The sequence below is a fragment of the Xenopus laevis genome, chromosome 7L, assembly GCF_017654675.1.
Source record: "Xenopus laevis strain J_2021 chromosome 7L, Xenopus_laevis_v10.1, whole genome shotgun sequence".
Classification (NCBI taxonomy): Eukaryota; Metazoa; Chordata; class Amphibia; order Anura; family Pipidae; genus Xenopus; species Xenopus laevis.
Window position 1 is genome coordinate 65,094,631 of NC_054383.1, and position 22,859 is coordinate 65,117,489.

General features: G+C 37.6%; 1 protein-coding gene across 3 annotated transcripts in view; it reads left to right on the forward strand.

Annotated features, from left to right (window-relative positions):
- The window catches only part of wdfy4.L (WDFY family member 4 L homeolog), a 167,917-nt gene that overhangs the window by 13,907 nt on the left and 131,151 nt on the right, over positions 1-22,859 (forward strand). For all 3 annotated transcript variants that reach the window (XM_018225614.2, XM_018225612.2, XM_041569128.1), the window contains 7 exons: positions 1,032-1,172; positions 4,258-4,447; positions 7,582-7,771; positions 9,461-9,627; positions 11,979-12,431; positions 17,451-17,555; positions 19,227-19,417. In XM_018225614.2, the coding sequence (XP_018081103.1) occupies positions 1,032-1,172; positions 4,258-4,447; positions 7,582-7,771; positions 9,461-9,627; positions 11,979-12,431; positions 17,451-17,555; positions 19,227-19,417 (1,437 nt within the window). The remainder of the gene's footprint in view (positions 1-1,031; positions 1,173-4,257; positions 4,448-7,581; positions 7,772-9,460; positions 9,628-11,978; positions 12,432-17,450; positions 17,556-19,226; positions 19,418-22,859) is intronic.

Here is a 22,859-nt window from a genome sequence, read left to right on the forward strand (position 1 = left end):
ATGGACGAGTGACCCACCATAGGAAACATATTTATAAAAGTTTCCATGGTTTTATTCTGCTACTTTTTAATGTGTCTTATTCTTTAAATTAGTAATAGCTAAATTCTACACAAAAGTTCTACCAGTTATCTTATTATCTTTTCATCTTATGCAAGGTATAATTTAATGGATTCCTGAAAGGGTAATACAATGTAGATGGTAAAGCTAAACCTTGAAATCAATATAAAAAACATATCATTGATTTTTATTGCATGAGGCTGGGTCACTATTACTCTAGCTTTAGGAACATTTTGGGTGTACTGAATAATCAGGTATCCATCTGTAACTTCTTCTGCACACTAATGTGCACCGCTTCCGGGTTTGACTTGCATGTCTCTGCACGTGTGTCTTTTTACTTCTTGTGACGTCATCACGTTTTGGCACGAAATTTGATTTTTTAAAGGGGCCACAACCAAAGATTCACTGCACCAACTTAGGTCTGTTTACATAGTTCCTGGGTGTGATTTCCAGTTTATCTTGTCTGTTTCTGATCTTGCCTGTCCCTGACCATTCCTAGTTTGATGCCTTTCTTGACCTTTGCCTGTTTACTGACTTCTTTCTTGGATCCTGTTACTGTACTGTGATATTGTTGTTATTGACCCAGCCTGTGACTTCGACTACACTCTTGGCTCCTGAATTTGTACTGCTCTGCCAGGTTAGTATTGACTCGGCTTGTCCCTTGTTCCCCGTTCTTTCTCTAAAATTTTGGTTCCCTTGGCTGTCCAGAACTCTCTCCCTGGTCCTCTCACTATAAGAGCTTGCAGCATCCGAGTAGTGGAGGGCTCCTTCCAAAGCAAAAAGCGGTTGTTATAGGTGGAAGCGTGAACTGAAGCCAGGACCTTGGTGTTTGTTCTGGGTTTGGGACACCATTCATAACAAAACCATTTTTTTCACTGTTGTTTTCATAATCATTTTTATTACTGATAAGAAATTCCAATTGTCTGGAGAGAGGGGGGTCTACTCTAATTGAAAATTCCTTTTTGTTTAAACAGGATATCCTGTGTAGTCTGATCAAAACTGGACTTCCAGATGTGTTTCTGCAGAGTCTGTATTTGTTCCTTGCCTTTCCTGCTGGACACAGAACAGCCAAATTACAAGAATCTGAAAATCAAGTTAAAGACCTCTTCATGCAGGCAAGTAATGTATAATGTTTAGTAGGTAATATGAACTGATCACTGAAAATTACACCATTGAAGTTGATCTCATTGTTTTGTCTTTTAATAATGAAAACTGCAACAATTGCTCTCTTATTAATTTCATTGCTTCAAAATAAGAGATTTGGTAACTCTTAAAGGAATTCTGTTGTGATTTTTATGATGTAATTTTTATTTCTAAATTACACTGTTTACACTGCAAATAATTCACTCTACAATATGGGACCTGAATTTTACTATTGAGTGCTGTTCTTAGATCTACCAAGCAGCTGTTATCTTGTGTTAGGGAGCTGCTATCTGGTTACTTTCTTATTGTTCTGTTGTTAGGCTGCTGGGGTGGGGGGAAAGGGAGGATTGATATCACTCCAACTTGCAGTACAGCAGTAAAGAGTGACTGAAGTTTATCAGAGCACAAGTCATATGACTGGGGGCAGCTGGGAAACTGACAATATGTCTAGCCCCATGTCAGATTTCAAAATTAAATATAAAAAAATATGTTTGCTCTTTTGAGAAAGCAGAATTCTGCAGCACTATTAAATTTTTTGAAAAAAAAACATTTTTTCCCATGACAGTATACCTTTAAGTATTTGGTCATATTCCATAAACCACTGTGGGTCAGAAATCAGTAGGATTCTTTTTTCAAGCTGGAAGAAGGCAGAAAAATATTAAATAATTAAAAGACTATAAAAATTAAAACTGAAGACCAATTGAAAAGTTGCTATATAAAGGACAGCTACTTGCAAGATACTGATACACAAGTATGTATGCACTTATCACAAATTAAACTACAACAAACCTTCTAAGACTCAAATAGTCGTATTTTTGAGGAGAGCACTCAGAAGCAAATTCACTGCAACATAAATTTATTTAGAGACTACATAAAACACGACATGTTTCGGGTCTTACGTGCCCTGCGAAAGACTCAAATAGTCGTATTTTTGAGGAGAGCACTCAGAAGCAAATTCACTGCAACATAAATTTATTTAGAGACTACATAAAACACGACATGTTTCGGGTCTTACGTGCACACTTGAGAAAGGGCACGTAAGGCCCGAAACATGTCGTGTTTTATGTAGTCTCTAAATAAATTTATGTTGCAGTGAATTTGCTTCTGAGTGCTCTCCTCAAAAATACGACTATTTGAGTTTCCAGAGGGACTGTGGTCACCCTTTTGAGGATTGAAGCACCTACACTTTGATTTACTACTGGCAGAGCGTAAGAACAATATCCACTGGTTCTAAGTTAAATCTTTTAAGACTGTCTGTGTAATTTATAATATACATTATACTTTTAATTTCCCTTTATTTCCAGTAAACTCTTTTTACCTTTTGTATTGCACTTTATTTGTATTTCATACATATTTACCCTAATTGCTCTATAAAATTTGTAATGTTTCACATAAATGTTTAACAAGGGCTCATCTATAGCCAAACTGTGATTGTACTTTCACTATTATTGTTAGTTCCCATATATAAAATAAATTAATAAACTGTACAGAATATAAACTAATCAGATGTGTACTTTAGTCTATGCTCTCTATGTTAAGGTTCTTTAGGATTGGATATTGTACATAAAAAAATCACTACTGACTTTTTTCATATTGTAAGAGCACATCTATGAATAGAGACAAAGTAGGGAAGTGAAATTAACAGAAGGGGGGTTTGGGAGTTTGTGAAAATGAAAGGCAAAGAAAAAAAGATTCCACTGTAATGTACTAGTTCCAAAATGTAGTAATCCATTTAAATCATGGTTAGGTGCTTTAAACAATTAGAGAAGCTAGACAGCATTATAATTATGATTTATAAACTGCTGACATATTTCGCAACTCTGTACATACAGATATATAACTGACATACAGAAGTATATGTTTAAACCCACTATACATATTCATTTGCATTATCATACCTAGTACAGGAGAGTAGATACTCTACCTGTGAGCAACATTTAGATGTAAAAGGAGTTAAAGAGCAACATAAGCATGAAAAATGTTCCAGGAGGTACCAAATAAGTGATGTGATTGACCATTTAGTAGTCTCCATGAAGACAGTCTACAGGGGCCTCCGTTTGGCAGTACACCTAGTTTTTTGCAACCAAAACTTGCCTCCAAGCCTGAAATTCAAAAATAAGCACCTGCTTTGAGGCCATGGGGAGCAACATCCAAGGGGTCGGAGAGCAACATGTTGCTCATGAGCTACTGGTTGGGGACCACTGCTGTAGGCCCTCAATTTCTAGCCCTGCTCATTTCTTAGCTGCTGCCTGTGTAACAGAAAACAAAGTTATAAAGATGAGACATTCTGGTGTAATTGTAAGTAGAAATCTAGTTGTCAGTAAAAAAAATTCTACAAACTGATTTCTAAAAATATTCTCTAAGCACAGCTTTTTTTGAGTTATTCATTTCAATGGACTTCTCCAAGGCAATTTTAGTGCAAAAATACATTCCAGCATAACCATAGTGTACACATTTTTATAAATAGTTGAACAGGAGAACATATGAGGGTCATTTATTAAATGCCTTGCACCTTGGAAAACGAATACACAAAAGAAGATATAAGGAGTCATTCATGATCGCGGGGGTGGAGGGCAAGGGCACTAATGGAGACACGTGCACAATCCCTTAGCGCTCATTCCAAAAACACTGGTGCACAGTGACAAGCACAGCATCAGTAAAGTCAACTAGCATATGTTCCTCCCTCTGACCACTTATTTTGAATCAGTGATGCCTAACACAGGCAGCACTTGGTGCACAGAGCAGGGTATAGGACTCTTATTTCCGAATTGGAGGCCTATTGCTGCCTTATTTTGCCTATGTGTCTCTCTCTCTAGGTTGCATGTGTTGATATGAGTCAAACCTATCGTACCTAAATTAGCTTAATTTAGCTTACTCTAAAAATAAATTATTAACAGAAAATGTGCAATTTATGGTCATTTGTGGCATTTTAATCTTATAGTTTAAACTGATGACATTCATCAAACAATTAACATAGAATACACATCTTCTAAAGTGCTTATATTCCAAGATTTCTTCCAAAACCTAGTATTCCAACACACCTTTACTTTATTGCAGACAATGTTAAAACTTTGCAGTCATGCACAGGGAGTGGAGAACCTGACCCGATCCTCAGACTTTGAGTGCCTGCTGAAAGCTGCTGCATCAGGTTGGGATCGATGTGACACTCACTGGAGTGGAACTGTGGAGCAAGTGCTTAAAGGTGTGTCTAATGCACTGACCCCAGGAATGCTGCACTACCTGCAGAGTGAGTATACAACTATTAATTTCATTTTGAAAGGCATGCATAGCAAAGATGGCAAAATATTTGAAAATAAATGTATGAGTTAAAAAGTTTCAACATCTCTTAAAAGTGATGAGTAAATTGGCCCCATTTTGTTTAGTCCAAAATTAGCAAAACTGCTGAAAATACGCAAAAGTCTATGGGTGACTGGGGTAACTGTTTTTTTAGCAAATATATTTGTCTATTGGTGACTTTTTTACTCACTCCAATTGCATTAAAGTCAATGGATGTTTTTTCTCACTGCAAATGCATTAAAGTGAATGCCATTTTTTCTGGGTTTTCAGTTTTTTTTAGTTGTGCTTGAACAAGGATTAGAATTACTTCTGCATTTTTATTCTTCTTGATTTTTATATTCTTTGTGCATGCATGCTAATTCTTGGTGGAGTGAAATACTGTTTTTGCTAAGCTAGTTTGATCTTAACTCCTATGGGTATGTTAAGACAAAGCTGTCTACCATTCTATTGTTTGTGGGGTCCCTGCTCTGTGACTTCTCTAATGTCCTTGCATATCTTAGGGTTCAAAGCTTGGTACTGGGGCCTTCTGCTTCAGGCTTTCTGGAACATCCACTCCTGGTACTAGGTACTAGAATGGGGGCTTGCTGAGCTGCTGGGAAAGTTAATGCTTTTGGTACACTACACTCAATTTTATAGTTTGTCAAATGGTCCTAATGGTCCTAATAATGATTGAGGGAAAACACTTACCCTTCAAGCATGTAATAGGGTTAACTGTGAACTGATTCTGAAATGTTGTTACTGTTGTTTTTTTGTTAATTTGTTTGTGTTGTTATTATTTGTGCTTTGATGCTATAAATAAAGTTGCTTACATAGAGTATATCAGCCTCTACAAACTGATGGTGGATTTTCTTATTACTCATGCTAAACCCTTTGGCAGATGAAGTCCTCTTGTATAGCACATACCACCACAAATAGGGTGTAAATGATCCTTCCTGTGTATGGATATATGTGACCCATGGTATGAGTATTCTGATCATAATCATAACCTTTTAATAGAGGTGAGGATCCTTTGGAAAGCAGGTGGCAAAATGGAATAAGCGTTACAAAGTACAATATCTCTTGTCCATGCACCTCACTATCACCAAGCACCCTCAGGCATAACTCCTGCTCCCAGAATGGAGAGCAATATTATTTGCACCTACTAGCACTGAATGGTTTACGTATGGACATCTCTGGCATGTCCCTACTTTTCATGTAATTCAAGTAGCTGAAACTTTTATCAGGTACAAGTAGGCCAATAAAGCATGCAAAAAAGACAAGCTAAATAGAGATAGAAAATGGTATTGCAGAAAGGAGTAAAGTTATTTTTTAAATATGTAAATAGTAAAAAAAAAAAGAAACAGGAAGGGGTGGGACCCTTATTATTGTGGGGTGTCAGTTGGTTGATGAGAATAGGGAAAAAGCAGGGATTCTAAACTATTTTTCGTCTGTCCACACAACTGAGGAGTCTTTTTAATAAACCCAATTTTATTAATACTACTAATGCAGCATGGGTTACTCAGGAGGAGATTCATGTAAATGTAACAGAGGTCCGGGACTGAATGGCATCAGGATACTTTGAGGTCAGGCCTAGTGCCGAGAGACTGGTGATTTGCTAATGCGGTGCCACTATTCAAAAAGGAATCCCGCCTGAAAACTATAGGCCAGTTAGTCTAGCATCAGTGGTAGGAAAGCTTTTGGAAGGGGTAATAAGGGATAAGATACTTGACTACACTGCAAATCACAAACTCACAATAAGTTTGTGGCAGCATGGTTTTATGCTTGCCAGATTAATGTAATTCCTTTTATGAGTAGGTGAGCAGGAACCTTGACTCTGGTATTGCAGTGTATGTGATCTACTTAGACTTTGATAAACCTTTTGATGCAGTAGCACACAGAAGGTTACTGGTTAAGGAATATTGGTCGGGAACATAGATCACCTGGATAGAGAACTGGCTAAAGGATAGATTACAAAGATTGGTGGTAAATGGACCTGTCTTGTTAATGGAGTGTCACAGGGGTCTGTCCTTGGTACTTTGCTTTTTAACTTTTTTAATAATGACCTGGAGGTGGGGATTGAAAATACTGTTCTATTTTTGCTGGTCATATTAAATTGTGCAAAACTAAGTTTCATGTCACAGTGTCATTCTGTGGCTACAAAAACAAATAAAGTAATAAAATGAGCTGGAGAGAATGCAGAGACGTGCAACTTAACTGGTTAAGGGGATGGAAGATTTAAATTATGAGGGTAGACTGTCATGATTGGGGTTGTTATCTCTGGAAAAAAAAACGCTCATGAGGGGAGATGATTACTCTTTACAAATATATTGGAGGGCATTATAGACAGATAGCAAGGGATCTTCTTTCCCATAAAAAAGTTCAACACACCCCTTTAGGCTAGAGGAACAGAACCTTAATTTGAAGAAGCATGGGCGGTTCTTCACAGTTAAGTTCATGGAATGCTGTGATGGCATAGTCTATTAATGCCTTTATGCACACTTGAATGATTTCTTGGACGAGCATAATATCAAAGGCTATTGTGATACTAAAATTTAGATATGTAGATAATGGTAATGGTATATAGCATTTATATATGTGAGTGTATAGATATATGTATGTATATACAGGTATGTATGTTCACTGGGGTTCATTTGGACAGGTTGAACTTGATGGACTTTGGCCTTTTTTCATCCCAACTTGACTATTTAACTATATAACTATGCTACACAAACATTGCAATAGTAGGAAAGCAGCGTGCATTCAAACCCTGTACTTAGCTGCTCAAACAGATGTTTAGTATAGCACTCTCGTGTCCCTTGATTTAAACCTTTCACCATATTTTCGACCCAGCTCAAGGTTTTGAGATCAGTAGTATGATCTATGGGGTTTTGAGATCAGTAGTACTATCTATGGGCATAGGTAAGTAAGTGTAAGTATGTAAGTGCTAAGTATATGGCTCTATTGAGTGCAATTTTGCTTCCCGTTGTGCAAGTGCATTCCTGCCAATAGTAAATGATCTCTTCTGTCTTTGTTTTGTCATGCTTGTACTTACTTGTGTATTGGATTGCAAATGCTTACTTTCTGGGCGACTGTTTTTTTTTCTAGGTTCCCATTGTACTCAAAGCTTTCTACAGACCCTCTCAAAGCAAATAAATATTATTGCGCCCGGTGTACTGTGCCAAGTCACCACTATCCTGCTCTCTTTCTTGTTAAATTCCTATTCCCTGACTGCTTCCTTACTTCAGGACTTTGAAAGCACACAGGGTTACTCTCTGTTGCTGAAAATAATACTACAGTGAGTATTTTCAGAGAATAATATCTGAACTGCCATGTTCATCATGGAAAAAATGCATTATTCTTTTATTGGTCATAAAACTACAGTATCTCAATGTCAGGAAATCCAGAACTCTATCCTCTATCCAAACCCCTTGCTCCTTTTTAAACTGGGGGTGGGATATTGGGTATCTGCAGCAACTAGGGGGTGAAACATAATCATCACATAGAGACATAACACAAAGGCATAAAGTCAAAAAACTAATCAACAGCAAACAAATAGTTGTGCTAGTGGTGTGTGAGTATTTCCAGTGATAACTTTTAGGCGGTTAATTATCAAATGTTGAGTTTGTGAGGTTTTTGAGTTTTTTTTCAAATAAACTCTCAACTCAAATGTTTGCTTATTTATGAAAAAACCTGAATGTAAAAAACTCGAATTAATGCAATTGGGGGGAAAACTCGAGTACTCAAATTGATGGCAGTTTCTAAAGCAAACCACTGAAAAAAAAAAGAAAATCACAAAGGTTAAAAACATCTTCAAATGTTTCAAGGGACCTCTTCCATTGAGTATTTTCGGATTTGGGCTTTTTGCAGCTTTGGGGCATAATAAATCTCGAATTATTCTGAAAAATGTGAGTTTCCTTTGTGTTGAAAAATTCTAGTTTTTACCGAAACTATCCTTGAAAAAAACACATTTTTCTCGAAAAACACAACTCGACCTTTAATGAATAACCTCTTTAATGTGTGGAAAATATATATATATAATATAATTTGAGGTTTTTTTTGATGAAAAAGACAAGTAAAATTGTCTCTGAAACTTAATGAACCCATGTATATAAAGTTGGATTTTTTTTATTAACGGAAAATGAAATCCTTCTGACAAGCCCAGGCCCCCTCCAAGGGCTTCTGCAAAACTGAGACTGCACCAATCTCTGTGCCTGGCTAAAAATGCAGAGTTAAGCAGCAGAGCTGACAGGCACCATTGCCTCCTTAAGTTCTCATTATCCATTTTTAAAGACTCAGGTTTTACACCACACTCCTTCAAGTTCGAGTCTCAAAACTTGAAAACTTGAAATAATTGACTTTTTGAAAAAAACTTTTTTGGGTAAAATCCTCCAAAAAAGCCTTGAACATCATGCAGGCTGTTAACATCTTGAAATGGTTCAAGGGACCTCTGCCACTGACTCTTACATGACCTTGACAGGTTTTAGATGGTGTATTTTTGGTTTTGTGCTATTTCCAGGGTCAGGCTACTGTATAATAAATCTTGAAAAATTTGAGGTTTTTTTAAAAACTCTAAACATTTGTTTTTTTTTAAATGTGAGTTTTGAACAAAAAATACAACTCGAAAACTGTGTATGTGTAACTTTAAGATATCCTAGCGTTTGGTGTTGTCTATAAAGTTATGATCATTAAGTAAAGTAAGTGACCATTGCAGGACACAAAATGGGTCAGTAGTTATTAATTTTTGCACAGTGCCATCGCTGACAGCTTTTTAAAGATATGAAATAAAGGAAGATAATGTTTTGATACTATTTGGAGTGCAGTATCAATCTTGAGTCTTTATATATGTAGATAGCCAGGTTAGTGATAGATGTAGGGATGGGGCCAGGGGTTGCCAGTAGGCTTCCATCTTTTTTTAAGGTTTTTTGAAATACAGCTTGTTTATAAAATATTGCACTAAAATCTAAACATATTATTCTCTTGAAAGATGTAAAGGAGATGCATTTATAGAAGAAGGAGGTGAGCAGCAGCTGGATGATCTTCTAACATTACTGACCTCCCTTGTTATCTGTGGAAAATCAGAAATAAAAGTTTCAGGTCAGGTGTCTCATCCACAGCTCCCTGGTTTTTGCATTGGATGGACACATGGTTCAGGTATGTTTTAGTCACTGACGGAATCTTTTTTTATTTTGAGATGCGTTAGTCATACTCCTGTGTAGCATAACAGACTAAGGCTAATGACACATGCAATGTATTCTATGATATACCTCTGTTTTGCAGCTAGAGCAGAACCTCAACCCTGGAGAACTGTAATGGACAACTAATGACAAATGTATTTCAGCCTGAAAACTCCCAAATGTACAATTTCAGCCTGAAATATGTCCATAAATGCTTTAGACAGGGGATTTCCATTAATACTAATGGCAGGCTTCACTGGTGGATTTGGGAACTTTGCTAGTGTTTTCCCATGTGAGTCTAAACTAGCAGTGGCAGTATGTATGTACTCATGTGCATGTGTGTACTTTCCCCTACCATGTACCGCACATCTCCCCTTGAAAACTTGTGACTGCTCTGAAACAATATAGAAAGGGGGTACAGATCCTGTCTGGCTGGCTGCGGTCCTGGGTCAGTGTTGTCCAAGAGGTCCACAGGGTTTTCTACTTGTCCCCCACTGGTCCAGTCTGACCCTGTGCTTTTCTGTAGTTCCTTGTTGGTATTTAATAATGTGATGATGATGATACATTATGGTGGGCCATAAGAGCACCAATATTTTTAGCTCTTAACTTGTGTGACCTAATCACCTGTGTAACATCAGCTATGTCTCATGTATATCCCAATCTGTCTCAGGCTGACTGGCCCCAAATTCTATCACCAGATACAGCCCTCGTAATCTCCCTACAAATGGCCAAAAAACAGGCTTGTTGTTGGGAGCATGACCTTATGTCACTAAAGATGGTGCTAACCAGTGTTGACTGCCTATATTTTTTATATTCTTTACAGAGAGATAGAATAATGGTATGTCAGCATGTGTATATAAATGCAGTTAAGTGAAATATTGTTACAATAAAATGATCTTTGGCTGTTGGTGGGATGCTAGGACTTTTAGTTTGACATCGTATGGATGGCATTAAGTTCTACCTACAGGAAATGTGATTGATTTCATGCGCAATCTGTAATTACTGGAAATACTTTAAGGTATGTATAAAATATGTTTTATCCCTCACTGTCACATTACAAAAAGAGAGCTCATATATGGCATATATAAGGTAGTTCATATATGTTGTCAGTTTAACAATTTGAACATAGTAGAGTATTACGTTTCTAAAAAAATGTTTTGTCCTAACAGCACATTTCTTAGTCAACCTAGTGGCAAGCCAACAGGTTAAAACTATGGAGCCTGTATGCCTTGAATGAAATTAACAAAACAACAGCATTGTTGTGGGATAGCATGAACTGACACTGAAGACACAAACTTATCTCTGGAAAAATATGTGTAAAAAAAACAAAATGGCTGAACTCCGGTATTGTGTGGTCTATTTGGTCGCTGTTTTTTTACACGTTATTATAAATAGGCCTTAAAATGCTCTTTAGTAAAAAGGATGTAAGAGTATATGAATGAACACATATAAATGTGCAGTGTATCTTTAATGATTATCAACAGTCTGAATGAGCTGCTTATATGGAGCACAGGGGTGAAAGACAAATTGCTTAATGATATAGAAGCCAGAATGGCTGTTGTGACATAACATGGCTGGATACATGACTAGTTGAAAAAGGCCATACATGGCACTTGCCAAAGCAGGGACAAATACCACATTTTTTATAGGTACCGTAAAGCCTGGTCAGCATTGGTATTTACCAATGATTAGCACATTTCAGTTTAAAAACTTGAGGGTATAGTGACCATTTAACATGGGGTAACCAGAAGAGGTGTAATTGCCAGAATACATTGGGAGATGGGAAAGAGTTGCCTCTGAGACAAAAAAACATTTATGGGGATAGGGGAAATAATCAGTGCATTTATAAAATACTGGAGAGGTCTAAATGTGTGCTTCATTCTAAATGGTATTCCTGTTTGTGAGGCTATTTGTGGGGTTGTTCACCTTTGAGGAGTGACTATGATCAGATCAATAACAGAACTGCAAAGCAGGAAGTAGCATTTTGGTTAATATGTTAGCTGGCCCTTTATGTAGCCTGTATATTGAAAATATTTTTAATTTTGGATAGCCTACCTATTTACCCAGTTTTTATTTATTTATTTTTACACTGAACAATTAATCTAAAGGCGAACCACCCATTTAACTCATGAAATAGCCTAGAAATAGCCTAGAAAAGCTCAACTTACTAAACAACTGTGAAACAGCAGGTGTTCATATTTGGGCTTCAATCTCCTCCGTGCATTGTTTCCATTGTATCAGTGAATGTTTTCCTGCTTTATTAACTGTGTTTATTTCATATACTAGTCCTTGTTTTTTATTTATCCACTGCTGTTTTTTTCTTTCTAGGGAAGACAGTGAAGAACCTCCAGGCTTTCCAAGTCTTGCAGGGTGTTTTTCAAAACAGCATGGATGTACATTTGTGTAGCAAAGTACTGTCACAAATACAGTCATTGTGGGCTCTGGAGCACAGCAACTTCTTTCTTCTTGAGTGGAGTTTGCAACCTATCTCACAGTTTGTGGAGATCCTCCCACTGAAGCCTCCTCGTGTACAGTACCAATTCTTTCAGCTTATCCAGTTTGTGGTTTCAGAACTGTCCTACATTCCCCATCAAATCCTACAAAAGGTCCAGGAGCTGATAAAGCAAAACCAAAGTCCCTCTTGCACATTGTCAGCTTTGAATACGTTGCAGAATATCATTGTCAAAGATTCAGTCTTCAGTGACCTCTTCAGAGATTCAGGGCTTCTTGGTATGTTGCTTACCCAGCTGAGGCATCAAGCTAAAGTCTTAAGGAGAGCAGGTATGTATGCATCAAAGGTGTCTCTCCCCTCATTGTTTCTGAAATAACTGTATATTAAAGGGCACCTGTCACCCTTAGAAACATTAGCAACCCCTTTTCTGTTGTTTTACATGAACAAATAAAATGTTACTCACATTATTTAAATTATTTAAATATTGTTTCCTTTATTCTTGGAAATCACGATACAGCAAGCAGCCAGGCTCCCTTTTGTGGACACTGTTATTAAGAGAAAACTTTGCTTCCTCCCAAAATCTATTGTATGCACCAGAATGGGGAGCCTACACAGTTATAGAGTAGAGAGGGGTGTGTGAAGGGTGTGTTTACTCTAGGAAGTGCAGAAATTAAACTGATTGCTGTGCCTGAGGCATAGAGGTGGGACGGCAATATATGATTGGCAGCTGTGATTTTTAAATTAATTAAGGTATGGGTGTTTTTAAAAAAAAAAAGATTTTGGGTTTCATGTTTAATTTGAAAAGGACTTTTATTATAAGGGTTTTATGTCTGGGTGACAGGTCCCCATTAAGTATAAAATTATCATTATCATGTATTTACCTTTCAGTTTATTGACCAATATTACCCACCAGTAGTCACCGTTCCTTGCAACAAATCTTGTATGATAAAAATAGTACCAAAAGAAAGCTATCTCCTAAATGTCACACCCGCCTCTTTACTATTTAAGTACTTTTCAAATACGTTAGGTGACAGTATGTTATAATCAATCCGTTAGTCTTCCCAACAGTATTTTCTTATACCTCCCAACTGTCCTGATTGTTGTAGAACAGTCCAGATTTTAACAGCTCAGCCCACAGGCCCATATTCTTATTGAAATGTTCTGTATTTCTCTTTGATCGCCTGCATTTTTCTATTCTGGCCTGAACTGGGAAGATCAGGTTGTCATGATCTGCTGAAAAGAGTTCAATTTGTATAGATCTCGACATCTATGGAGATCTATATTTATTAATGAATTGGGTTGGTAATTGGCACAGAGTGATGGTTCTTTATCCTTCTTCTGAAAAATTGGTGCAAATAATATTTAACTGCAATCTAGCCGTTCCTCCATCGCCAGTTGAAGACCTCTGTTAGGGACAAAACCACAATACCTTCAAATTTGTTGTAATAGATGGCAGTAAACATAGAGCATTTAAAATGATTAACACAGTGCTGTTTATGGCCGAAATATTTCCTTAGGTTTTTATTCCCTGCGCTTAGATCGCCTTTGTTATTAACTCCTCAAAGAGCCAGAAAATTTCAGATCATAAATTTTCCAGAGTTGGCTTTTTGCCTGCCGCATCTCCCCAGTAAAGGGCTGCCATAGGTGAGGACTTGGCAAAGTAATGGTATTGCCAACTGTGATTCCATTCATAATAATTTATTTTCAGTTTCGCCATACAAATTCAAACTCTCCCTGCACTGCTGTTTTTGTGGGGGGAAACAGTCCACTTCCATTTCTATTGTCTATCTATGTTGGACATATGTCAAGGGGCCATTTGCAGGACCAGATTTACATCTTGTAGTGTTGTAGGTACTCCTCCTTTGCCTGAGCAGTTCATCCATTAATTCCACATGTTCAGCAATTGATTATAAACATTTTTAAATCAGAAAAATATAGATCAACCACCCATTTCCTCTTGATACCTCGTTCCTTCCTTTCTGTTCCAACTCTTGTGCCTGGAAATATAACCATCAACAGATGAACAAGCCACGCAAATATATCATGCCTAGCTCTAAGCTGCTTTCAGATGTAAGACCTAGGCAGTGATAACTACACATGGGAGAACTGTTTAAGCAGAGGCAGACTATTGCATCACTAGCAAAGAAATTTCCCACTGTTTCCCAAACGTGCAATAAAGATGATTGGACAGCCTGCTACTTTGAAGGTGAATGATGTTGGCAAAGGACTTATCATTCTGGTAATAATTATTATGATGGCTACAATCAAGGAGAGGGTGACACTGGCAGGGGTGACACAGCAGATACCCAAAGAAAAGTAAGGCAGAATCGTGCCATTGTCTGTTTCAAATACACAAGTAAACTATACAGGTATTTTGTTTTACATACCTCGATTACTTTTTCAATAGAAGCTACTTAAAGGAGTTGTTCGCCTTTGGGTTAACTTTTAGTATGATGTAGAGACTGATATTCTAAAACAATTTGCAATTTGTTTTCATTTTTATTATTTATGGTTATTGAGTTATATAGTGTTTTATTCAGCAGCTCTCCAGTTTTTAGTATACTGGTTCCTAGGATCTCAATTACCCTAGCAATCAAGCATTGTTTTGAACAAGAGATTGCATTATTAATATGAGAGGGCCTGAATAGAAAAATGAGTGATAAAAAGTAGCAATAACAATACATTTGTAGCTTTACACTGCATTGTTTTAGATGAAATCTCTGACCTTCATTCGAAAGCAGGAAAGAGTCTGTCATGTGGTATTTCTGCCACTGCTCTTTCTGCTTGAGCCACAGGAGGCAGCAGGGTGGGTACCTGCGGGCTACCCGGCAAAAACCTGTGGTACCCTGCAGGTTGTGGGTAGAAGTTCCGGGTGCCGGTATAGACACTGGTCGGTGGTTCTGCGGGTTTGTGTGTCGTGGGTCATGCCGCAGGTCTTCTCAATAGCGATTTTTACTCCTTTTTTCTGATCATGCCTACTTCCGATGATGTCACTTCCGGTTTACAATGACAGCACTTCCTATTCTACTCCTTTTTTCTGATCACACCTACTTCCAATGATGTCACTTCCGGTTTACAATGACAGCACTTCCCGATTCTTGATGGTCAGCGGGTCGAAATAGTACAAGTGCGAGTACCCCTCAAAGGCGTAACTTAAATGATACAAGGAGGTTGGGTTAACCTTATTGATTATTTTTAAACAAGAAAAGGGAGGGACTACCCTAGTTTTAAATTGTGTGATCGAGGAGATATTGCCAAAGACAACTATGACTAAGTACCGGAGGGTACGAAACGCGTAAGGTGAGTTATATGGGGTCTATTTGTACTATTTTAATATGATAATTTAATTAGAATTTTGACTTTTACAACTAGTAGTTCAGGGAATAATTTTGGAAATTGACTATTTGAGGGTGCCCTGGGAACTGGGGCAAAATCCTGCAACTCAATTGCCCTGTGTGGACTGGCAAATTAGACTCCCCCCCCCCCCTTCCTATATATTCCGCAAGTCCTCTGCCTGTCCTGACCTTTGGCTTGTTCCTGGTAAAGTTTGCCTGTCGCCTGCCCTTCACCGTCGGCATGAATTTGGACTTGTTTTTCTGTCTGCCCCATTTTCAGTTGCCTGCAGGGGTCTCTTTAAAGGGGCTGTTCACCTTCCAGACATTTTTTAGGTTTCAGATAGTTTACCAGAAATAAAGACTTATTCCAATTACTTGCCTTTTTTTAAACTGTTTTTTCAAAATCTAAGCAGAATTTAACATAATGTCACATAATGACACATAATGTCCCTGTCTTTGGTGTTTCAGTCTAGCAGCTCAGCAGGTGCAGACTCTAAACTGTTACTATTTTGCAACATTTAGTTGATACATTTTTTGAGCAGCATCTCTGGATTCTGCTCAGCAGGGACAGAGATAAAAAATGTATCAACTAAATGTATCAACCCCCACCCCCAGCTGTTTAAATGACACTTTACACACTTTACACAATCTTAAAAAAACAGTCAAACAGAGAAAATGGAAAGTAATTTGAAAAAGTCTATATTTCTGATAAACTATCTGAAACCAACTGAAATTAAAAAGTGTTGGAAGGTGAACAACCCCTTTCATAGTTTTTTCTTTATTAAAATTGTTAGTTACACAGCACATTGGCTCCTGTCAGTTTAATCCATACGTATTCCTAACAGAGTCAGAAGAAAAAGGCAAGTATTTATATAAACTATAAATAATAAATTAAGACCAATTGAAAAGTTGCTTGGCATTGGCTATTCTACAACACACTAAGGGGTTTATTTACTAAAAACTAGTTTTTTCATATTTTGCTAGAAACAAACTCAACCTAACTCCCATCCACAAATTCGGCTAATTTACTAATAATTAAAAATAGTTTATAGACTTAAAAACTCTAATTTTTCTTAAAAGTTTTTGTGTGAAAACCAACGTCAAAAACCCAAAAAATTGTGAAGGCAAAAAACATCTTCAAATGTTTAAAGGGGACCTGTCACCCAGGCTTAAAAATTTGTGTAATTAAAGCCTCTTTCGTATAAAGCATTAAACCAAAATTATGTTTTCATTAATACACCCATAACCGTTACAAACTTTCTTAAAAGTCTCAGCTGTCATTGATATATTTTCTGCCCCTCCTCTATGCCTGGCATAGAGGCAGGGCAGGCAATTACTTTCACTTTCCATTTTGCACTTCCTAGATGTCACTGCACTCCTCACATTCCCCCCTCTTGACCTTCTAATTGTGCAGCCAGTGCATGGGCACGGGAATTTCGTGCCCCATTCTGGTGCACTTATGCAGCAAAGTTTGCCTTAATTATACTTTTCACAAAATGGCTGCTACCTGCTTGCTGATGTGAATTCCAAGACTCAAAGAAACAAGATTTAAATAATTTATATAGCATAAGTGAAATTTATTTTGCTTAACTAACACAATACAATAAGATGTGTAACTATTTCTTAGGGTGACAGTTCCCCTTTAAAGGAACCTCTGCCATTGACTTTTGCATCAATTACTGGTTTTAGCTGGAGTATTTTCAGACTGCATTGGGGCATAATAAATTAGAGGTTATTTTTTTTTTACTTAAAGGTGAACCACCGTTTTAATATATAACAGTGAACTGCCATACATATAGTAAGTGGTAAAAATATGTGCATTATTAGCTTGCATGGAGCTATATTAAAAATAACTATATAAAAAGAAAAATGTGAATGTGTTAGATTAAACAACAGCATATTTTTCAAGTATGTAAAATAACAATATAGCCTTTGCCTCTTTATTCCCCCTATTTACTTATTTACAGAATTCCCACTTTACTAATTTTTTTTGTCATCAACCCTGTTTTACAGCTGCTATCACAGGCCAAACCACAGAAGGAGAATATGAACGAGAGCTCACCATTGGAAGACTGCAAACAGTGGAAGTCCTGCTTCAGACATCAGTTCGAAACGTAGGTAAGAAGATGGAATGCTTGCACTTAAATGGTGTGTATAACTGCCATATATATTTAAAGTAACAGATTATACCCATGATTGATACTCTCTGCATGACGCGGTACATGGAAATGATTGAAAGCATGTCCCGAATAGCCATTCGCCTTGAGAAAGCAACCTATGCGAAACGCACGTTGGTGGATTTCTACTTTGGTTTTAAAATTTTTGAAGCTTAAAAGCGGTTCTTAGTAACTTAAATTGGAATTGGTCAAGTGGGGTGGCGCTTAATTTTACTCGCTCAGTTTAACTTATCTTTCTCTTCTCTATGGCACTTCCACAATGGGACTCCAAAGGGACGAGGATTTTTTTGATGCAAAAGTCAGTTCTTTTACAGCCTAGGGCTAGCTAAAAATCCAAGACCACAGTCCTGGTTACCCTGCCTTCTCCAACTTTGTGGTGTCCCAGGGATAGAAAAACTATAGGCAGTAGTTTTTGGGGCAACTCCACCTCTCTGGGGCAAATTCACTAAAGCCCACTTTCAAAACTATTATTCCTCCTCTCCTCACTCAACTTCTTTATTCTCTTAGTCTTTTATCTCTACATACTATACTCTATTCTTCCATTATTAGGCCACTTTTTTCCCATTAATAAATAGGGAATGAGCATGAAATAGACCAAATGGTTAAAGGCAAGAGGGCACACTGACACTTGGGCCCGCCGAGAGTTTTCCTGGGATCCCGGTGGGCCAGTCCAACCCTGGTGAAGTGGCAAATTTGCCAGCTGGACGTCATTTCATTACTTTGCCGATTTACTAACGGGCACTGGCGTTAATACGCTATCGATGTGGACCTACTCTAGCGCTACTTCGCACCCTTACGCCAGATGAAGTTGCGCTATTGCAAAGGGACGTAACTACGCTAATTCACTAACTTGCACATTTTACTGAACGTTACCTTTTGCGCCAGACTTGCCTTCACCATCTCAGTCCAGGCAAAGTGCGATAGAGTAGATATGGATTGCATCAAAAAAAGTCAAAAAAGTGTTAATGGTACATCTGCAGCAAAAATTAGAATAGCAGTTGGTAGACGCACAGGAGAAATTGCATTGCACCTTATGATTTATAATTCATTTATAATTCATTTTTCAATAGACTTTTTGGACAATATCTTTTTTTGAACAGCATGATCCTTCATAGCAAAAAGAGGAAGTTCACTTTAAAATAACCCCAGTTTACCTTATTAATCAGGCAGCAGTTTGATTGTCAGAATGGAAAATAGATAATGTAGATATTAAAGATAAAACACGAACAATAAAAAATAAGAATAACAATAAAACTGAAGCCTCAAGGTGGATCTGTTTAGTGGCTACCCAGGTAACATTAAAAGTTAATTCAAAGGTGAATTCCATTTTATGTGTTATCCAATCAGATTGTGAACTACCAGACAATTAATGACCTAGCACTGATTAACCTGTAACATACAAATGTAAAATCGACTGTGTCCTCTTCAGTGGTATTAGTGTGGATCTTACAATCAGTGCATGTCAAGGATTTAAGAGCTTTAGTGTATACTTGTTTTGAGCAAAAAAATACCACAAGCATTATCTACTTTGTAGTTTTGACATTTTATAATTATGTTTGCACACATTCCTTTGGTCTGAACTGATTGACATCTGTTTCCTTTTATCCCACAGTCATTTTAAAAGACTATGGTATGATTCCATACATCAAGATCTTCCTAGATGATATGGGATTCCGTAGAGGAGCCATATGTATTCTAGAACATGTTTCAGCAATTGATCCAGATGAATATATGAGCACAATAATGGGTGCTCTGTGCTCTTCTACTCAGGCTGAAGTCACCCTGAAGCTGGATCTGCTACAGGTAACTGAAGCTTACTTGCAAATCTAATGAAGCTTAGCCTGACCCTTTGGTCATTATACATGGTTGTAGATGCTATTATTTCTACATATAGCTGCAATCTTTCATTTCAGGTGTTCTGTTTGCCACTTCATCCATGGATACAATATAATAATGCACTGTTTGCAGATACCTGCAACTTTAGTTGTTGTTTCAGAGGGAGTATTTGAAATGGGGTAGATCAACAGTCCATTATATTCAGTTGCCCACACTTGACTTCATTCACATGGCCATCAAGTCAAGCTCTTCACTGAAGCTTCTCACCATCTTTCCCTCTAATATCTGCTCTATATTTTTTGTCAGATGCCATAAATATCATGAAACACAGAAAGAAATTGCCAGCGATCGGTCTAATCCATGCTGTGGCGTTGACCAGCTAGTGCTTGGTCTAACCTACAATCTGGAGTTGACCATCTGCTATAATGATAAAAAGCCAATATTTGTACACAAAAAGAAAGAGAAAAATTGCCAGCACATGGGTTGCCTTTAAAATGTAATTATTACAAAAAAAGAGGTGTTTGTACCACACTTTGGCCCAAATATGTAAGCTCATGTGCCACATCAAGGCCCCTCGTTGTATGTGAGTCCTACACTATCCATTAGTATTTTAAGTATTTATTTAAATTTAGCGCTATAGTAAATTGTGTGTTATTTACACCACTAGTAAGCTCCACTCCCACTAAATGCTCTCCGGATGAGACCTGTAATCTTCGGGAGTGAGCCCTCGCAACGGTGTGGAGGCAGGGTGTAGAGCAACTGTAACTGGATTCAGGGTATAATAATTGGGCGCCAGTGGTTCTTATAACTTAAACATGAACTGATTTATTGAACATACACAATCCTCAGTGGAGTATACAATAGAGCATGACAGGATTTAGCATCACATTGAATAGGCAATACTCACAGCACCATATGGTCAGTATTAGTCCCCACAGGCAAGAGGACAAGCTCAGCAGCAATAAAGGTACACCCAGCTTTCAGCCTTTTCCCTAAGTTGAACCTGAGGGGAATCTATCTACCCTGTTGCTATACACTTAGTCCCTACTTCTGGGCTATTAATACCCGGGATCTTAATCCCTCTGACTCTCCTCGTTGGAGCCTTGAGCTGTTCAGATAAATAACCTGTCTGTCTGTCACTCCTAGAGTGACCTATAATGGTGAGTAGCCTATTCTTACTAGACCTGACCTGTCTAGGTTCCACAGAGCTCTACCTGCCTGTTCAGGTCAGAGCCAGCACAAAATGGACACTGAAAGCATGGCTTCAAAGCCTTTTATATCCTAGCACAGTGCCATCTGCTGGTCACTGTGAGAAGTAGCAAGAGTCAACAGTACCCCTCCCAACTGTATTTTAGGACCCAATTAGGTGTCCATAACATGGAGGGACTGCCTGCACATAATACTAGGGGTGGCTATTTTACACATCCCTACATAAGCATAAATAAGTATGTATTTAAAATCAAGTTCCCCAGCATACAGTGTGACTGAGTAGGAAGACCAACCGTGCACTTACCCTTACAATACTTATTTTTAAAGGCTAACCATGTGTTGGAAATTTTTCTCTTTCTCTTTGTGGACATAAATATTTTGTCTTGTGTAAGAATTTGACAAATATACGATTTGTGACAGAAGTTGCATATTGCACCAAAAATGTCCCGAATTTAAAAAGGTGGATTTTCCCCCGATAATTATGACTATTTTAACACCATTAACAGCTAATCTTTTTTATATGGTGCTATAAAGTTTACTAAAATTCATGCAGATTTCTACACATATTGCATTTCCACATCTACATTTTTATACTTTTGTATTTACTGTATTTTTGCTGTTTAATTGTTCATGGTCTCCTACGTATACTTTTTTAGTATCTGTCTAACTTTAAGCTCTGTAAGATGCTCTACTTAGCTGGCCCTGCTGACAGCTTCATCTTGACAAATGATAACTGAGTCATAACATAATAAGCAAGTGAATTTATTATCTCAGCCCCGGGGAGGGTGATTGCATTAGACAGAGCTCAGATTGATTTGCTAATATATATTTAGCTGTTAACTCCAGTCCGATGTGATTAGCCCTCAGCTTGGCATCGTGACACCCTGCAAATTAAGGGGCCAAACTCAGAATGGAATGCAAAATAATGAGGTTATCTGTAAGTGAGTTAGCTCCTTCTCTCGCACAGCAGGCCACATGAATACTAACTCAGACACTATTAGACGCTAACTGAGTTACATCGTCGCAAAATACGCTTACACGTGACCTAATCTCAGAGGTGTTACTGATGCTTTGATTATTAAGGAGGGTGACAGAGAGTAATAGCAAAGTACTGACTGAACAGAAAGAGTTCATGCTGCACTGCATTTCTCAGGCAGTAGTTCTGCAAAAATAACCGAAATATTGAATAATAAGGTGAATGTACTGTAAACTGACCCAAATTTTTTTTCTGATTTGATTTTATTGACTTTAAACGTTTAACTTAGAATGGCCAATTCTGAGCAATGTTACATTGTGGAAAACAAAAGCATCGTAATTGCGCTGAAAATTGCATTTTGCTCACTGCACTTGCAGACTTGGATTCTGTCATGGGAAAACATGTTTTTACAAAATGCATCAGTTAATAGTGCTTTTCCAGCAGAACCCTGCATTGAAATCCATTTTTCAAAAGAGCAGATTTTTTACATTTAATTTTGTAATTAGACTCGGGGCTAGACATGTTCTTAGGTTCCCAGGTGCCCGTAGCCATGTGACTTGTGCTCTGATAAACTTCAGCCACATTTTACTCCTGCATTACAAGTTGGTGCGATATCACCCCCTCCCTTTCTTCCCAGCAGCATATCAACAGAACAATGGGCAGGTAATAAAAAATGCTCCCATGCCTCACTTAGTGGCAGATATGAGAATATATTTCATTAGTAAACCACCCAAGCCTGACCACAACTCCACCAGTAACACTGAGTAGAAGAAACAGTAGCTTATCTGAGAGCTATTCCATTGGGAAAAACCAGGATCAGGCACAATGACCTGGATTGGCTGCCTACACACCAATATTACAGCTAAAGAATACATTTATTTTATTTAAAATACATTTTTAATTTGTAGAATCAATTATTTGCACTGTGTACAGGGTAATTGACTAATAAAAAATAACACCATAAACTTAAAATGAATCTAAACTCCAAAATATAAACTGGTATATCTGAGCACTTTTGCAATTTATATTTTATATTTTAAGTGGTTTTTGACATATTAGCAGCTTTTTAGTTAGTAGACAGTTTTAGTAGACAGTTTTATACTGCTAGGCAAGCTTTCATCTTAACAGCTTTTTGAAGGTCAGCAACCCTGGATTCAGGTAACCCATGTCTTGCTTACTCTTAGTTGACTTTCTTCTATTAGCAGTCTAAAAATTCATACAGAT